The sequence below is a fragment of the Hemiscyllium ocellatum genome (genome assembly GCF_020745735.1).
Source record: "Hemiscyllium ocellatum isolate sHemOce1 chromosome 27 unlocalized genomic scaffold, sHemOce1.pat.X.cur. SUPER_27_unloc_31, whole genome shotgun sequence".
Taxonomy (NCBI): Eukaryota; Metazoa; Chordata; class Chondrichthyes; order Orectolobiformes; family Hemiscylliidae; genus Hemiscyllium; species Hemiscyllium ocellatum.
Window position 1 is genome coordinate 144890 of NW_026867500.1, and position 18647 is coordinate 163536.

An 18647-nucleotide genomic window follows, 5' to 3' on the forward strand; every position below is an offset into this window, starting at 1 on the left:
ATAGAAGTCCTACAGTGTGGAAGCAGGCCAATCAGCCCATCAAGTCCATTCTGACCCCTCCAGAGAGCATCCTGCTCCCGCCCCCACCCCTCAGGGAATCAAGGGTCGTCGGGATAATGCAAGTAAGAAGAGCTGAGATGATGGATAGATCAGCCACGATTTTAATAAATGGTGAAGCAGCTCAACAGGCCCAATGGCCTACTCCTGCTTCTATTATGACAAAACTATAACCCTGCCTTTCCCATTGGCTAAGCCACCTAACCTGTACATCCCTGGGCACTATGGGCAATTTAGTAAGGCCAATCCAAATCAAGGTAGATAAGCAATGGAGTGATGTGGAAAATGGACATCAGAGAACAATAGAAAGGAACAAGGAGAATAAACGTACCAGCAATTAAAACTGGATTCAAAAGATTACAAACAATAAAACTAAAAGGTCAGTATCTGACTGTGTGCTTGTTATGAAGGGATAGAGGTACTGTACCTTGAAGAGAGTTAAAAAATCGAGCAGAACAACGTGTTCTAAACAAGATGAGAATGTAATATTTGGTCAACACAAATAGAGCAACTGGGTTGACATGAGGCACAAACAAATTTAAATTTGGCCAATCAGTTTAAAGTTTGCCCCAAAATACCAAAGTCCAATCAAGTTTGAATTAAGTGTTTTGATAATATTAACACCAATAAAATGATCCGATGTTTGGACTATAAAACCGGGCATTTCTGTGAGTTTTAAAATTCTCTGTTGGACGTAAAGAGTGAAGTTGTTAAATTTTTACTTTAAATATTTACCTTTGGGATAGTTCTTTGCCTCTTGAACTTTTACAGATTACTGCATGGGTTGAATCATCTCTATATTGCTGGTTTAATTTAGCAGAGGGGGTTACCCTGTGTCGTAATAGCGCTGCAACGTAACAAAAGTGAATGAATTGACTGCTCACATTGAAGAGAATAATTATGATCTGAGACTCCTTACAGAGACATAGCTTCAGGATGACAAGGATTGGATCCTAAATATTGAGGGCAGATGTGGCATTCAAGTCGAATGGGAAGCTAGGTAAAGGTAGAGGGTTGACACTGCTAACCAAAGCACTGACCATGGGGCAGTCTGGTGTCAGCTCGGATTTCTGGTTTCTTTGTCCTTGGTTGATCTTCCTGTACTCACACAGTTGTTGTCTGTTCTCAGCTGTGCTTCATTCCTCCTGAAGCTTTAACCTCCTTTGACACCTTCTGGAACAATAAATCATTCACTCAATCAAAGTCCACCCTACAATCTCCAAGCCTGTAAACCATCCAGACACAGAATCATAGTACCAGAAAATATAACAGAAAAGTGAAAAATTAGAATTAAATAGATGTTTGTGTTTGTTCATTGGCAAGTAAACTAGAAATAGGGGTCTCCCAGGATTCTTATAGTGCCCTAATTGAAGAATTCTCTCTCCCTTACATCTAAGTATTAGCACCCAGCTGTGATTTATAACAATATTTACATTAACAGAAATAAAGCATTTGTTATGCAATACAGTATGGAACTAGACTTTTTCTCTCTCTCATGTGCGCGACACACACACACACACACACACACACACATACACACACACGTCTATGGGGTGTATTTGTATTTACAGATACATTGTGCATTTTGCTCAATACACAATCTGCAGGCAGACAATACATGAACTATTTTATAAATTCCACTTTGGAAATAGAACCAGTCTGACTCAAAAACTGGGATACAGACAGATTCTGGCCTCACACCTTTAATGCATTGTCTGAGTTGAGTTGTCATCTCTTCTAATAAAACCTTAAGTTATCTCGAGTAGGTGTCTGATCAGAAGTTCTGGGATTTACATATTAATGACACCAGCAACTCATTCTAAAAGATGAAAGACTTTACAATCCAGGGTTCTTCAATGTATCATTTCAGTGGCATGACTCTGTAATGTTTTGCTGTAAACTCCGTGTATTATGATCTTATACTCCACAACCACCTGAAGAAGGAGCAGCGCTCCGAAAGCTAGTGCTTCCAAATAAACCTGTTGGACGGGTGTCATGTGATTTTTATCTTTGCCCAGGTTAGGGTGGATTGGCCCTGCTAAATTACCCACAGTGTTCAGGGTTTTGCATGTGTGGGAGAATTGTTAGAAGCGATTTGATTCCACCTTCTCGTGACTATCTGTGTGAATTTTGGTATGTTCTCCCCCTTCTGTCTGCATGGGTTACCTCTGGGTGCTCTGGTTTCCTCCCACAGTCCAAACATCTGCAGTTTCAGATGGATCGGATTCTTATGGTACCAAACTTGAGGAATTCTCTCTCCCTTACATCTAACTATTAGTACCCAACTCTGATTTATAACAACATTTACAGAAATAAAGCATTTGTTATCAAAATAGACATAGAGACAAACAGCATAGACAACAACATTTGCTTTCTCTCATGCACGCACACATGCATATAAGTGTATAGGGTGAATTTGTATTTGCAGAATTATATTTTTACACACATAGAACATTACAGCGCAGTGCAGACCCTTCGGCCCTCAATATTGCATCGACCTGTGGAACCAAGCTGAAGCTCATCTAACCAACACTATTCCATTCTCGTTCAGATGCCTATCCAATGACCATTTAAATGCCCTTAAAGTTGGCGAGTCTACTACTATTGGAGGCAGTATGTTCCACACCTCTACTACTGAGTAAAGAAACTACCTCTGACCATCTGTCCTATATCTATCACCCCTCAATTTAAAGTTATATCCCCTCGTGCTAGCCATTGCCATCCAAGGAAAAAGGCATTCACTGTCCAACCTATCTAACTTTCTGATTATCTTCTGTCTCACTTAAGTCATCTTTCAACCTTCTCCCTAAAGAAAACAGCCGCACGCCCGTCAGCCTTTCCTCCTAAGACCGTCCCTCCATACCAGGTAACATCCGAGTAAATCTCCTCTGAACCTTTCCCAAAGCTTCCACATCCTTTCTATAATGCGGTGACCAGAACTGTACGCAATACTCCAAATCTGGCTGCACCAGAGTTTTGTACAGCTGCAGCATGATCTCATGGTTCTGAAACTCAATCCCTCTACCAACAAAAGCTAACACACCGTATGCCTTCTTAACAGCCCTATCAACCTGGGTAACTTTCAAGGATCTACGTACTTGGAAACAGAGGTCTCTCTGCTCATCTACACAACCAAGAATCTGACCATTAGCCCAGTACTCTCATTCCTGTTGCTCTTTCCAAAGTGAATCACCTCACACTTTTCCACATTAAACTCCATTTTGAACCTCTCAGCCCAGCTCTGCAGCTTATCTATGTCCCTCTGTAACTGCCAACATCCTTAGTCAGTATGCACAACTCTACTGCCTTTAGTGTCATCTGCGAATTTACGAACCCACCTTCTATGCCCTCATCCAGGTCATTTATAAAATGAAGAAGAGCAGTGGACCCAAAACAGATCCTTGTGGTACCTCACTAGTAACTGAACTCCAGGATGAATATTTCCCATTAACCACCAACCTCTGTCGTCTTTCAGCTAGCCAATTTCTAATGCAAAACTTTGATTTGTTCAAAAAATGCGCAAAATGCTGGCAGTCAATGCAGGCAGTGAATGCATATAATATTTTGTAAATTTCACTTTGGAAACCGAACCTGTCAGATTCAAAATTGGGATACAGACTGACTGTGACCTCATACCTTTAATGCATTGTCTGAGCTGAGATGTCACCTTTTGTTACAAACCTTAAGTTATATCGAGAAGGTGATTTGTAAGAAGTTCTGAGATTTACATATTAATGATCCCTACAACCCATTCTGAAAGATTACAGACTGATGGTTTGCCACGTCTGTATGTTGAGTTTCTCTCTGGTGTTGGTGTCAATGCCTTGACCTCGTGTCTGGTCGTTTCTAAAGATGCTGTAGTGAAGGTTTATCCTGAATTTATACAGTTTTTCTTTGCTTCCCAAAATCAGATCTGCTCACACTGAGCAGTATCCCAATGTTGTGAAAGATGTTAACTTTCAGGTAGAGTTATTCAAAAGAGATGTTTTTACTTTTTTGGCCCTGTAAGATCCTGAATTAGCACCCTTCAGGAGAATTAGAGTGGAGTGAGAATGGATGGGGGGGGCGGTGGGATGGTGCTTTCAATTTTGTAGAATAACAAACGAAAAGATTGTTCTGCAGAAAAAGAATTGCTTGTTGTGAATTTCTACCCTGGACTGATGTGAAAGTGGAGATTTGAGACCGCCCAGGGAATCCCTTGTGGACTCAGACCTGTAAAGCCTCTCTCTTGGTTCGTCCCGGAAATCGAACTGTTTGGAAGTCTGGAATAAAATCCTGTTATGGACAGTTTAGTATAATTTTAGTTATCCCCTTTATTCACTAATAGCATCACTGTGACAACATAACATTGATACCTATAAGCTAAACTAACTAGGTTCTAATAATCTAAGAGAGTAGGTTACCAGCTGTCCAGATGCCCAGCAGGTGACTCCAATGTATTGATACAAAGTGGCTTCCTTTCTACAAAAGTTTGAAAAAGGAATTGCATGTTCTTAATTAGACAGATAACAGTGAAAGACAATAATTCATAAGGAAGAAAAGCTCATTGACAGATCTGTGAAGCTTGACTAATCACTCCTACAGGCCCGAAGCCATTCGTCAGGTGGGAAAAACAGCTGAGTTAGGCGCCTGCGAGCGAGATAAACTCCTCTCATAAAGAGGTCCCAGTCTCAGCTAATTGGAGAGTTCACAAGATAACCTCGCACAGCTCACATGTCAGATACAGTTGTTTTATAAAACAGCTTCTTAGTAAGGAGGGCAAATGTTCAATCATAAAATGGCTTCCCGACACATTGTGCAAGAATCTCTTCAATATCCGACCTAGAATAAATTTCTAAGCTGGGAGCAGACTCCTGCTTTTTAAGCCCTAAATCATTCTGTCCCTGAGGCGGAGATGTTACCGTGAGGTTTCATTTCAACTGATTCATTCGTCTTCGAATGAAACATGCCTTCTTTTCAAGTTTGTGATTGAAATTCGAATAAGACATAAGATCTGATTAGTTAGAATTGATAGTGGGGCGGTCTGTAAAAACAGCAAGTAAGTTAAAGTTTTATCAATATTTCCTTTTACAGAGTTTGCATTTCATAACCAGAATTGGCTACTCAAAAGCACCAAAAAGTCTCGAAGCGCAATTAAATTTAATCCATAGCAGCTAAGCACTAAGAGTTAATTTTCTACTGGATTCAACAGCCTCAGCACTAAAATGGTGTCCTTTTGAACTCTCAGGTCAGGGTTTTGTAACAGCAAAGATTTATTTTCTCTGGGACTGCCCTGCTTGCAAGGGGTATAAGAATCCATTATAATTGACAGCAACTGACCGTTAATTACAAAGTTTTTAATAGTACCGAGTTTCGTTTCAGGGTCAGAATCAAACACGGTCATTAATTTCACAAGGGAATGACCGTGAATGTTATCACTTGGTGTCCTGTTCATACAGATTCACTGATGCTAAGGCAAACGTTCTTAATTGTCTTACAGCATCCTGTTATCACTTGGTAAGCCCAGGTGTCCCTATCTTTTGCATTCTTTCAGATCCCCCCTTTTCTGAGCCTTGCTGTCTATTTTCTAGTGCAGTAAATGTGTTCTATAATTCAGCATTACATTTAGTCTAAATGTTTAAAGACAAGTTTTAAGGCTATAGACCTTCTCAGTGACAATGATGACTTTTGTAATCTCTTTTTACAGAGTATTTGATCTGAAAACTGAAGTTTAAAAATCAACAGATGAAGGGCTTATGCCCAAAACACTGACTCTCCTGCTCCTCAGATGCTGCCTGACCTGCTGTGCTTTTCCACACTTTTTGACTCGGACTCCCAAGCGTCTGCTGTCCTCAATTTCAAGTCAATGTCTGACAGTCGTTCAGTCCTTTGGGCCTGTAACGAGTTTTGACTAAGATTCTGTGAGAAAGAGCAAAGTTTTTTGGTCCCTGTTTCAGTACGTTTTCAGCATCAGTGGGACTGAATGAGAGACCCGACTGTTACTGCACACTGAGTGTGGAACCTAAAACAGTTATCCAGCCTGGAAAGAGGAATTCACGGTGGGGAGGGACTGTACACGTGTTTGTGTACCGCTGAAGCTTCAGCCATGGAGAAACCCGAGGAATCCCTCCCCGTGGAGAAATCTTGGAAGTGTGGCGACTGTGGGAAAGGCTTCCATGTCCCGTCTGTCCTGGAGGCTCATCGGCGCAGTCACACTGGGGTCAGGCCATTCTCCTGCCCTGAGTGTGGGAAGGGATTCAGCAGTTCCTACACCCTGCTGAGGCACAGACGGGTCCACACAGGGGAGAGGCCCTTCAGCTGCCCAGAGTGCGGGAAGGCCTTCAGCAATTCCTCTGACCTACTGAAGCACCAGCGGGTCCACACCAGGGAGAGACCATTCGCCTGCCCAGAGTGTGGGAAGGAGTTCAGCAGTTCCTCCGCCTTGCTGACCCACCGGCGGGTCCACACGGGGGAGAAGCCCTTCAGCTGCCCCAAGTGTGGGAAGGCCTTCACCCAGGCCTTTTCCCTGCTGAGGCACCAGAGTGTCCACACCGGGGAGAGACCATTCGCCTGCCCAGAGTGCGGGAAGGGGTTCAGCGATTCCTCTGCCCTGCTGACCCACCGGCGGGTCCACACAGGGGAGAGGCCTTTCAGCTGCCCTGAGTGTGGGAAGGCCTTCACACATGCCTCCAACCTGCTGACCCACCGGTGGGTCCATACCAGGGAGAGGCCCTTCAGTTGCCCCGAGTGTGGGAAGGCCTTCAGCAATTTCTCCCACGTGGTGATCCACCGGCGGGTCCACTCCGGGGAGAGGCCATTCACTTGTCCTGAGTGCGGAAAGGCCTTCAGCAATTCCTCTGACTTACTGAAGCACCAGCGGGTTCACACCGGCGAGCGGCCCTTCAGCTGCCCTGTGTGTGGGAAGGCCTTCACCCAGTCCTGCAACTTGCAGAGGCACCAGCGGGGGCACCAGCGCTCCCAACAATCGGATTCTGCCGGTGAGGCTGCTGTGGGTCACCCCCAGGACTGAACCTCCTGCCCAGTCTGACAGTGGGAGAGTTGGTGGGCTTGTTTTGTTTTCTGCTGGACAGCACCCACTCCCACGGTGGCTCAGTGGTGAGTAGCATTGCCTCCCAGTGCCAGGGACCTGGCTTTGATTCCACTATTGGGGCAACTATCTGTGTGGCGTTTGTACATTCTCCTCTTGTGCCTGTGTGGGTTTTCTCTGGGTGTTCCGGTTTCCTCCCACAGTCCAAAGGTGTGCAGGTAGGGTGGATTGGCGAAGCTAAATTGTCCCAGTGTTCAGGGATGTGTCGGTGTGGTGTATTAGTCAGGGGAAATGTCGAGTAATAGGGTAGGGAAATGGGTCTGGGTGGGTTACTCTTCAGAGGGTCAGTTTGAACTTGTTGGGCTGAAGGGCCTGTGTCCACACTGTAGGGATTCTGTGATTCTATGAACGCTGCTGCTCGTTAAGCCCGGGACTGCGCATTCCCACTGAAATAATCTGCACAAACCTAAGCCTGCAAGGCCATTGGAGCAGAAGTTAGGCCATTCAGCCCATCGAGTCTGCTCTGCCATTCGTTAGAGACAAAAATAAACTGCAGATGCTGGAATCCAGAGTAGGCAAGCAGGAGGCTGGGAGAACACAGCAAGCCAGGCAGCAGCAGCAGTGAAGTCAGTGTTTCAGGTCTTAACCCAAATCATTGACTTCTCTACCAGAAATGATTTACCAGGATGTTGCCGAGAGGTTGAATAGACTGGGGCTGTTTTCGCTGGAGTGCCAGAGGTTGAGGGTTGACCTTATGGGTTTATAAAATCATGAGGGGTATGGATAGGGTAAATAACAAGGTCATTTCCCTGGAGGTTGCGCAGTCCAGAACCAGAGGGTTTATGGTGAGAGGGGAAAGATTTAAATGGGACCTAAAGGGCAACCTTTTCATCCAGAGGGTGATGCATGGATGGAATGAGCTGCCAGAAGAAGTGGTGGAGGCTGGTACAATGGCAGCTTTTAATTGGCATCTGGATGGGGACATGAATAGGAATGGTTGAGAGGGATATAGGCCAAGTGCTGGAAACCGACCCTTTGGTCCAACTCATTCATTCTGACCAGAAATCCTAAATTAATCTCGTCCCATTTGCCAGCACTTGGCTTGTATCCCTCTAAACTCTTCCTGTACATACACCCATCCAGGTGCCTTTCGATTAGATTCCCTGCAGCTTGGAAACAGGCCCTTCGGCCCAACAAGTTCTCACCGACCCTCCGAAGAGTAACCCACCCTAACACTACAGGCAACTTAGCATGGCCAATTCACCGAACCTGCACATCTTTGTGACTGTCGGAGGAAACCCACGCAGACATGGGGAGAGTGTGCAAACTCCACACACAGTTGCCAGAGGCTGGAATCGAACCTGGGAACCCTAGTGCTGTGAGGCAGCAATGCTAACCACTGAGCCACCATGCCACCCAAGGCTTGTGCATGTTGACATTGTCCCAGCATCCACTACTTCCTTTGGCAGCTCACTGCATCCATGCACCGCCCTCTGTATGAAAAAGTTGCCCCTCGTGTCCCTTTTAAAATGTTTCTCCTTTCACTTTAAACCTATTCCCTCTAGTTCTGGACTCACCCAACGCAGGGAAAAGACCTTGACTATTTATCCTATCCGTGCCCCTCATGGCTTTTTAGACCTCGATAAGGCAACCCCTCAGCCGCTGAGACCCCAGGGTAAAAAACCCCAGGGTAAACAACCCCAGCTTATTCAGCCTCTCCCTTTCCCTCCAAACCTTTCCTACTCATGCACTTATCCAAATGTCTTTTAAATGTTGTAATTGTGCCCATGTCCACCAATTCCCCTGGAGGTTCATTCCACACGTGAACCACACTCCCCACATGTCTTTTTGTCAATCTCTCTTCTCTCACTAAGTATGTGCCCCCTGGACTTGAATCTCCCACCCTAGCGAAGAGACAATTACCATTAACCCTATCTATGCCCCTCATGATTTTACAAAACTCACCTCTCAACCTCCTCTGCTGCAGCGGAAAAAAAATCCAGCCTTAATTCCAATTCGCTAATAATAGTGCAGCAATGATTTCAGGTCTTTGTGTGTGTCAAGGATCTCTCCTTTCTAAGCCAAGGCAGTACTTCTTAAGTTCACCTGACCTTAAAATGAATGGTGCCCTATTCATTTAAAATGTGTGTTTTCTGGACAAATTCAGTCCTGGTGGGGAAATAGCCTGTGGCGTCTTATTCTGGTAGGCTGCTTCTGACCAGGTTTAGATTAGATTAGATTACTTACAGTGTGGAAACAGGCTCTTCGGCCCAATAACAAGTCCACACCGACCCTCTGAAGAGCAACCCACCCAGACTCATTCCCTCTGTACCTAACACTACAGAAAATTTAGCACGGCCAATTCACCTGACCTCCACATTTGTGGACTGTGGGAGGAAACCGGAGCACCCGGAGGAAACTCACACAGACACGAGGAGAATGTGCAAACTCCACACAGACAGTTTGTATTCTCTGTTTTAAGATGTAGGAGTAGAACTTCACAATAAAAGATGAATGCAGCCTTTATTCATGACTCATTATTAAAGACACTTTCTGCATTTACAGATGTGATTCAGAAGCTTCTACAAATGAATCTTTAATGTCAGATAGTCAGGATTTTGAGAGTCACTGTGGCTGTGTCACAGCACAGGTGAGGACTCTTTCAGACAGAAGGAATCATGCAGAAAACTCTCCCACATCAGATGAACAAAACCAACATGTTTGTAACAAGTTGTGAAACTTGAAAGGGTTCTGAAAAGATTGACAAGTGTGTTGGTTGGGTGGGAGGATTTGAGCTACAGGAAGATTGAATAGGCTGGGGCTATTTTCACTGCAACATCGGAGGCTGAGGGGTGACCTCAGAGATTTATAAAATCCATGAGGATCTTTTAGGCAGAGGTATCCCAGGAGTGATAAATCTGGCCAAACCACAAGGTCGTTTCCCCTGGGTGGGGGAGTCCAGAACTAGAGAGCAGAGGTTTGGGGTGAGAGGGGAAAAGTTTAGAAAGGACCTCAAAGGGACAAGTTTTCTCACACAGGGTGGTGCATGTACAGAAAGAGCTGCCAGAGGAAGTGGTGGAGGCTGGTACAATTACAACATTTAAAAGGCATCTGGATGGGTATATGAGCTAAATGCGGACAAATGGGAGTAGATTAAATTTTGGATGTCTGGTCAGCAGAGACGAGTTGTACCGAAGGGTCTGTTTCAGTGCTGTACATCTCAACGATTAGGTCCCTCGGGTTCACACAAAAAGAATCTGTCAGTAATGTTGGGTTTCAGAGTTCGCTTGAAGCAATGTGGTATCTTTTAGAGACTTCGAGTCAAAAGAGATGCACAGCAGGGAAACAGACCCTTCAGTCCAACTCGTCCATGCTGACTGCATATCCTAAGTTAATCTCATCCCATTTGCCAGCACCTGTCCATATCCCTCCAAACTCTTCCTATTTATGTTCCAATCCAGATGCCTTTTAAATGTTGAAATTGTACCAGCCTCCACCACTTCCTCTGGCAGCTCATTCCATACATACACCACTCTCTCTGTGAAAAGGTCTCCCCTCAGGTCCCTTTTAAATCATCATAAACCTCTAGTTTTCGATTCCCCACCCTGGGGAAAAGATTTTGTCTATTTACCCTATCTGTGCCTCTCAATTTTATAAACATCTACCAGGTCACTTCTGAATCAGAACCTCTGCCTTTTACAACCTCTCTTCAAGAAAAAAACCAACAACAACATCATCTTAAAGGAGCAGCATTGTCACAACAGAGAGCACCTGAACTGAAACATTTGTACTGAAAGGCCATACAGTTAGCAGGCTAAGACAACAGTTTTTCAATTTAGCCAATCAATTTAAACCAGGCCCTTTGGCTTCCAAAAACCTGTTAAATTTCAATCTGATGGTTTTGAAAACAGAGGAACAATCCTATCATAAAAAAGAAAGATATGTCATCAAGGGTACAAAAGAAAGGGGCAGTTGGACAGAAGCCTGAGCTAAACAAGGAACAAAGAAAGCTACAGCATGGGAACAGGTTCTTTGGCCCTCCAAGCCTGTGCCAATCCAGATCCTCGATCTAAACCTGTTGCCTATTTTCTAAGGATCTGTATCTCTCTGCTCCCTGCCCTTTCATGTATCTGTCTAGATACATCTTAAATGACACCACCATGTCCGCCTCTACTACCTCCAGTGGCTATGTGCTCCCGGCATCCACCAGCGTCTGCATAAGGAACTTGCCACGCATATCTCCCTTAAACATTTCACTTTGAACTTGTGACCCCCCCATAGTAATTGAGTCTCCCACTCTGGGAATAAAAGCTTCTTGTTCTCTACTTCGATTAGATACACTACAGTATGGAAACAGGCCCTTCAGCCCTACAAGTTCACACCAACCACTTGAAGAGTAACCCACCCAGACACATTCTCCTCCCCTTTATTTACACCTGACCTGGCAATTTAGCATCACCAATTCACTTGACCCACACATCTTTGGATTGTGGGAAGAAACTAAATCACCTGGAGGACAATCAGAGACAGGGAGAATGTACAAACTCCACACACTCGCCCAAGGGGGAATTAAACCCAGAGCCCTGGTGCTGTGAGGCAGAAGTGCTAACCACTGAGCCACCACGCCTAATCTAATCTAATCCTAATCTACTCAACCTCTCCTCACAGCTAGCGCCCTGTTTACCAGGCAACATCCTGGTGAACCTCCTCTGCACCTTCTCTAAAGCATCCACATCCTTTCAGAAACGTGGCAACCAGAACTGTATGAAGTATTCCAAATGTGGCCGAACCAAAGTCCTATACAACTGTAACATAACCTGCCAACCCTTGTACTCAATCCCAGGGAAGGAAAGCATTCCATCTGCCTTCGTGACCACTCCATTGACCTGTGTTGCCACGTTCAGGGTACAATCGACTGAACACCCAGATCTCTAACTCCCCCTCGCGAGAGCTAAGAGTCCTCAGTTCTATTGAGAGAGGGAAATTGGCTGTCAGTCATCTCTGTATTAGAGAATGTATCATTTAAAAAATACTGAGAACAGCATTCCTGACAGAAGATTCAACAGAAGGCAGCACAGAGTATTCCAAAAGACACGTAACCTGGGTGTAATCTGAGAGACTAAATTAGATTTTTTGTTACGAGAGGGAATCATATTTATTGGATCAGCATATCACGTGAAACTTGTTTTATTCTGGAACAGTCAGTAGTTAGAAGGGATTTATTAGGTTTGTTAATCGTTTAGTTCATTCGTTCACTGTTACTGTTGGATAAATAAATGGATTTTTGTTGATTTTAAAGTGTCAGGGATTTATTTTTAAACATTAGAGCAGGTTACACCACTTTTCACATTAACTTTACAGATTATAGGGCGATGCACTTCTCTTTGGGTGTTTCGGTTTGAGATCGCTGATGGGGTGGTGTCAGCTTTCACTTTCTAACAGTATTGACGTGATGTCATGCTGAATGCAGTGGAGTCAATATTAATCCCAGCGTCTTGCTCTGGTTGTGGGTGAATCGCCTTAATTTGGCCACTGACTCAGAAACAACACACAGAACCAACTGCTGAAACAATGATTCACACTTCATTGCACAGAGCAACCAAAACTAACAACCCTCAAGTAAGCAAGTTCAGCCTCACCGCTGCCACCCTCCCCCCACCCCGGCTATCACCTGAGTGCTGGCAGAATTTAACCGAGTTTCCATCGACAGTGCCCATCTCTGGAAGCGTCAAGGGGTTTGACGCAACATTGTTCTTCCAATACTGCTGCTGCATCGTTCTGGAACGAGAACTTAGAACAATACAGCACAGTTCAGACCCTTCAGCCCTCGATGTTGTACCAGCCTTTTATCCAACTTGAAGATGAGACTAGTCTGCACACCCCTCAATTTACTGCCGTCCATGTGCTTGTTCAGCAGTCGCTTAAATGTCCTTAAATGTATCTGACTCTCATTCTAACCCTGGAAGTGAATTCCATGCACCTATCATTCTGAGTAAAAAACCTACCTCTGACATCTCCCCTAAACCTTCTTCCAATTACCTTAAAATTATGCCCCGTCATGACAGACATTTCTGACCTGGGGAAAATATCTCTAGCTATTCGTTCTATCTATGCCTCTCAACACATAGTACCCCTCTATAAAGTCACCTCTCATCCTTCTTCGCTCCAATGAGAAAGGCCCTAGCTCCCCCAAACTAAGACATACCCTCCATTCCAGGCAGCATCGAGGTAAATCTCCTCTGTACCGTCTCTCAGCTTACACATCTTCCTGTTGTGGTTCTGTTCGCCGAGATGGGAATTTGTGTTGCAAACGTTTCGTCCCCTGTCTCGGTGACATCCTCAGTGCTTGGGAGCCTCCTGTGAAGCACTTCTGTGATGTTTCCTCTGGAATTTTCCCTACACATCTTCCCTAAAATTAGGTGACTAAAAGGGAACACAATATTCCAAGTGTGATCTAACCAGTACTCCATACACCTGCAGCATAACCTTGCAGCTCTTAAGCTCAATCTCCCTGCTAATGAAAGCCAACACACTGTACACCTCCGTAACAACCTTATCAACCTGGGTGGCAACTTTGAGCGATCTATGGACTTGGGTTCCAAGATCCCTCTGTTCCATCACACTGTCAAGAATCCTGCCTTTAACCCCATAGGTTGAACAAACAGAGGAGTTTGGTGAAATGAGAATCATTAGATAAATGTTATTGAGCGAACTGATGGTGCTATGGGCTGGCAAATCTCTGGGTACAGGTGGACTTCATCAGAGAATTTTAAAAGGTGGCTAATGAGTTCATATTTGCATTAATGTTAATTTTCCAAGACTTATTAGATTCAGGCAAGTTTTCCTCAGACTGGAGAGTAATATATTTCATACTTCTGTTCTAGAAGGGAAAGGTACATCATGGAAAATGGGTCCCTTGAGTCCATGGCAATTAAACATTTGTTTTTGAATCAACTAAGGAGATTATAACCACATGTCAAAAAACTCATGGTAATTGAAAAGAATCAGCATGCTAATATGAAAACAAAATGCTGTTTCACCAATTTATTAATAGGTTTCTGAGATTGTGGAAAGAGACCATTTGGCCGATCAAGTCCTGCACCAACCCTCAAGTGCATCCCACCCAGATCCAGACTGCCACCCTACTCCCATAACCCTGCATTTAGCATGGCTAACTCACCTAGTTTGTACATCCAATGACATTAAGCAATCCAGCATGGCTAATCCACCCAACCTACACATCTTTGGACTGTGGAGCCCCCAGTGGAAACTCACAAAGACATAGACAGAACATGCAAACTCCAAACAGATAGTCGACTCAAGGCTGAAATCAAATAGGTGTCTCTGGCCGTGAGAGGGAGCCACTGTGCTACCATGCCGTCCTAAGGAATTCTTTGAAAGAGTATGTAAATTGAAGCCTGTGGATATACTGAACTTGAATATCCTAAAGGTGTTTGATATGTTTTCACGAAAAGCAGATTGCACAGAGGAGCTCATGGTGTAGAGGATAGTTATAGAACATCAACTGACTGGCAGAAAACAGAATATGCAAAAATGGTTCTTTTGTCAAATTGGTTGTATATTTGAATGTATGGTGGGGTTCCAACAGGCATCTCTGCTGGCTCCTCAACTTTTTACAATTATATAGATGACTTACAGGAGGGGATCAAAGGTATGTGGTTACATTTGCAGGAAACACAAAAATAGATTGAGAAGTACATTGTGGGGATGACATATCAAGGATGCAGATTGTTAGATTGGTTAAATAAATAAGCAAAACTCTTGCAAGTGGTGTACAATATGGTAAAATGCAATTTATTACCTATTTGGAGAACAACCGCATAATTCTGAGATGCAGAGGGATCCAGCGGCCTTGCAAAGTCACAAGTTAGAATGCAAGCGCAGCAAGTGATTAGAAAGGCCAATGACATAAATGTAAGGAGATTATGCCTCAGTTACAGAGCAAGTGTGGGACTACATCTTGAACACGGTGCTCAGTTTTGATATCCTTACCTAAGAAAGAATGAAAATGCCTTAAAGGCAATTCACAGAAGGTAAACTGGATTGACACCCAAAATGAACAGACTGTTTTATGGGAAATCATTAGTCAGGCAGGTCTGACTTTCAACCAGAGTTTGGAATAGCAAGGGGTGATTTGATTGAAGTTTCTATGAGCCTGAATGGTCTTCAAAAGATGGATGTTGAAGGATGTTTACTTACTGTTGTGAACGAACAATTAGATCACCCATTTATAGAGTCATAGAGATGTACAACATAGAAACAGATTCTTCGGTCCAACCCAGCCATGCTGACCAGATAACCCAACCCAATCTAGTCCCACCAGCCAGCACTCGGCCCATATCCCTCCAAACCATTCCTATTCATATACCCATCCAAATGCTGGGGGATTGAACATTACCAAGAATGACTATTGCAGTGGTCAGAGCTTGAACAGTTCATTTACAGAACAAGTCTAAACGGTCTTTACCCTGTAAAGGTGTTGTGTGCCAGTTTGATACCAGTTGTGCTGTGGGCTACCCTGGTAAGCCTTGCCCTATCCAAATAGGTCACACTGCAAAAGAGAAGATAGGGAAATGTTATCTTTCGGTTACAATTTGTTTCTTCAAAGTCACAATAGAATATTTGGCAGGGATGAAGTGGTCTGTTATGTGCTGACTTCAGCAAAAGACTTTTTGACCCCTAATGGCACCAATGTCTTCCCAATTATGGGATGGGTGGAACTGTTCTGGGACAATAACCGCATCTCTTACTGAAAGACTCATCTATTGAACAGCCTCAAGGAAGTCACAAAGATAGGCAGGCCTCTTATTTGCAAGGTCCCTCCCTTACCTACACTAAACTTGGTTATTATTTTGAATAAAGTAAGTACTCCTCGTGCTGTAACTGTAGGAACATAGTCTCCCCTGAGTTTTGCACAGAATGGAAGCATCCAAAAGCTCTACAAAACAGGAATATCACACTTTGGGATATGCAGCTCTCAGTGACTTTTTTTTGTAGAAGGATTTTCAGGTGTTATTAGCCATCCAAACCGTATTGATATTGTTTGTGGTCTCACCCTTTTGGGTAATGAGACAACTGCTGCTTTATTGAGATCAGGATTTAAAATTTGAATTTAGGAGCAACAGGTGTATGTAGGTTTTTATTAACCACAAAATGGCATTTCAATTTTAAATAATATTTTAAAATAATATAACAAAATGGCTTCAGGTTATGATTTGACATTGAACTTGAATTGCTGCTTTGCTGAGTTGGTTGGATTTAGAAATAACAGAGAACAATGGAGTTTGCATAATATGAATCATAAGTAATTTGGTATTCGAACTAATCTTGAACTAGCAAGCATGGGATGATTTTGCACGTAGAACAATCTGTTTCCCAGGAAATATCATTGGACTAACCTGCTGTCAATCATGTCACCTTATTACATTTTATTGGTCTTTTCTTGTCATTAAGGCTGTGCTGTCTCAAAAATAAATAATGAGTAATTTTCAAAAGGAATTGTGTAATTTTGCCACGGAACATAAAGTTTTTAACCTGAGTTGCTGGACAAATCTGTGCTAGGCTGCCTTATTTCATTCAGCTCCCAGTGCTTCTTTTGACCGATCTCGGGGGTCCAGACCTTCACCCTAACCTGCAGAACCCCGAACACTATGGACACACTTACCTCGGCCAGTCCACTCTAACCTGCACATCTCTGGACACTGGAGGTAAATTAGCATGGTCAACATACACTAACCAGAACATCCTTGGGCATTATCAGTAATTTAGCATGGGTGAACCCCCCTAACCTGCACATCACTACACTGTATGGGGAATGAAGCTCGGCCAGGGCCGGGGTTACCACGAGGTTGGAATTCTCTCCCAGAAATGACAGTTGATGGTGCCCTCACCAAGATGGCCGCCCGCGCTCCCCGCCCCAAGACAACATACGCCTGACCCTCACAAAGATGGCGGCTGGTTGCCAGGCAACCCGAGAGCTCCTTCCCCGGTGAAGTAAACACTGGGCCTGTGGGGCTTTTATTTGCGGCCTCAGGCCTCCCCCTAGGAGTTTATAAACTCCCCAGTCTCCCTCCTCCCGCGGTTCCCAATCCTACCCTGTCTCACTGTCTCCTCTCCCCGGGGGCAGGAGCCAGGTCTTGGCGCTCGGACCTGGCGACCTCCCCGGGATGTTTCTGAAACCTGGTCCTGTTCTGAAGAAGGATCACCGGACCCGAAACACGTCCTCACATTTCTCTCAACACGAGCTGCCGGACCTGCTCAGCTTTTCCAGCGGTTTCTGTTCTTGTTCCTTCAGCCGCCGGCGCCATTCCTCTCCCACACTCAGTAACATTGTCTTTGTCCGGCCGCGGGACCTACACTGCACATGCGCCAGTAAACAAGGGGCGGGTCCCGCCGTGACGTCATGGCGCGCTGAGGGGGCGTGGTTGGGGAGATAACCAAACAATCGGAGACAATGGGGGCGGGGCGATCGTTTTGCCGGCCCCCAGCCGCCAGAAAGGTGTTATTTAAAAAGTTTCAAAGTAGCTTTTTAAAAACTTTTCAGCCAGTTGTGAAATGTTATTCTAGACCTCTGGAAGGGTCAAACATTAGGAAAGTTTCAAACATAAACAAAGGGATAGTAAAAACGATAAATAAAAATAGGTAAGTTAACTTACAAAAGAAACCTCGCACTAAATATCAAAAAGGACAGCAAAAGCTTCTGTTGGTATGTTAATGGGAACAGAGTCGCTGAGCTAAGTGTGGTACCTTGGAAGATGAGAACTGTGAGTTCATGGGGGAACAATGAAGTGGCAGAGATGATCTCAGTTTTTATGTTGGCAGACAACAGAACTATTCCTATTAGAATTGGCAAGTCTGGGGCTATAGAAAGAGTAGAACTTAAACAATCAACATTGAGAGGGTAAAGGTACACAGCAAGCTATTTGGATTGAGGACAGACAAGTCGACTGGTGCTGATGGCCTATATCCTGGTTCCTGAAGGAAGTGGCAGTGGAGATAGTGAATTCATTACTTACAAAATTCCAAAGATCTCTGAACATGGGAAAGATTCATTGTGTTTATTTAAGACTGATATATATATATATATATATATATATATATTCTTGATTGTCAAGGGGATCAAAGGTTACGGGAAGAAAGCTGGAGAATGGAGTTGAGAAACATCTCAGCCATGATTGAATGGTGGAGCAGACTCGATGGGCTGAATGGCCTAATTTCTGCTCCTGTGTCGTATGATCTGATGGTTCGATTGGATTGGAAAAATGCTAATGTAACACTTGTATTCAAAATGGGAGGGAGGCCATATGTGGGAAATTGCAGACCAGTTTGTTGAACATTTGTTATAGAGTCATAGAGATGTACAGCACGGAAACAGACCCTTCAGTCCAACTTGACCATGCCAAAAGATATCCTAACCTAATCTAGTCCCATTTGCCAGCACTTGACTCATATCCCTCTAAACCCTTCCTATTCATCTACCCAGATGCCCGTTAAATGCTGTAATTGTACCAGCCTCTACTTCCTCTGGCAGCTCATTCCATAC

The 18647-nt window shown here is 44.2% G+C and overlaps 1 protein-coding gene and 1 long non-coding RNA gene across 3 annotated transcripts; one reads left to right on the plus strand and one right to left on the minus strand.

The window, feature by feature from the left end:
• Nucleotides 1–754: 754 nt before the first annotated feature.
• Nucleotides 755–17435, minus strand: LOC132808112 (uncharacterized). Of its 2 annotated transcripts, none has more exons than XR_009642027.1 (3): nt 17200–17435; nt 15573–15656; nt 755–1230 (listed from the first exon to the last, which is right to left on the minus strand). It is a non-coding gene; the product is annotated as an uncharacterized LOC132808112 (long non-coding RNA). The 2 variants fall into 2 exon arrangements; XR_009642026.1 differs by lacking the exon at nt 755–1230 and adding an exon at nt 15032–15097.
• Nucleotides 5860–7390, plus strand: LOC132808114 (gastrula zinc finger protein XlCGF7.1-like). The gene has a single exon (XM_060822002.1). The coding sequence runs from the start codon at nt 6143–6145 to the stop codon at nt 7064–7066; it is 924 nt and encodes a 307-aa protein (XP_060677985.1). The 5' UTR covers nt 5860–6142; the 3' UTR covers nt 7067–7390.
• Nucleotides 17436–18647: the final 1212 nt, after the last annotated feature.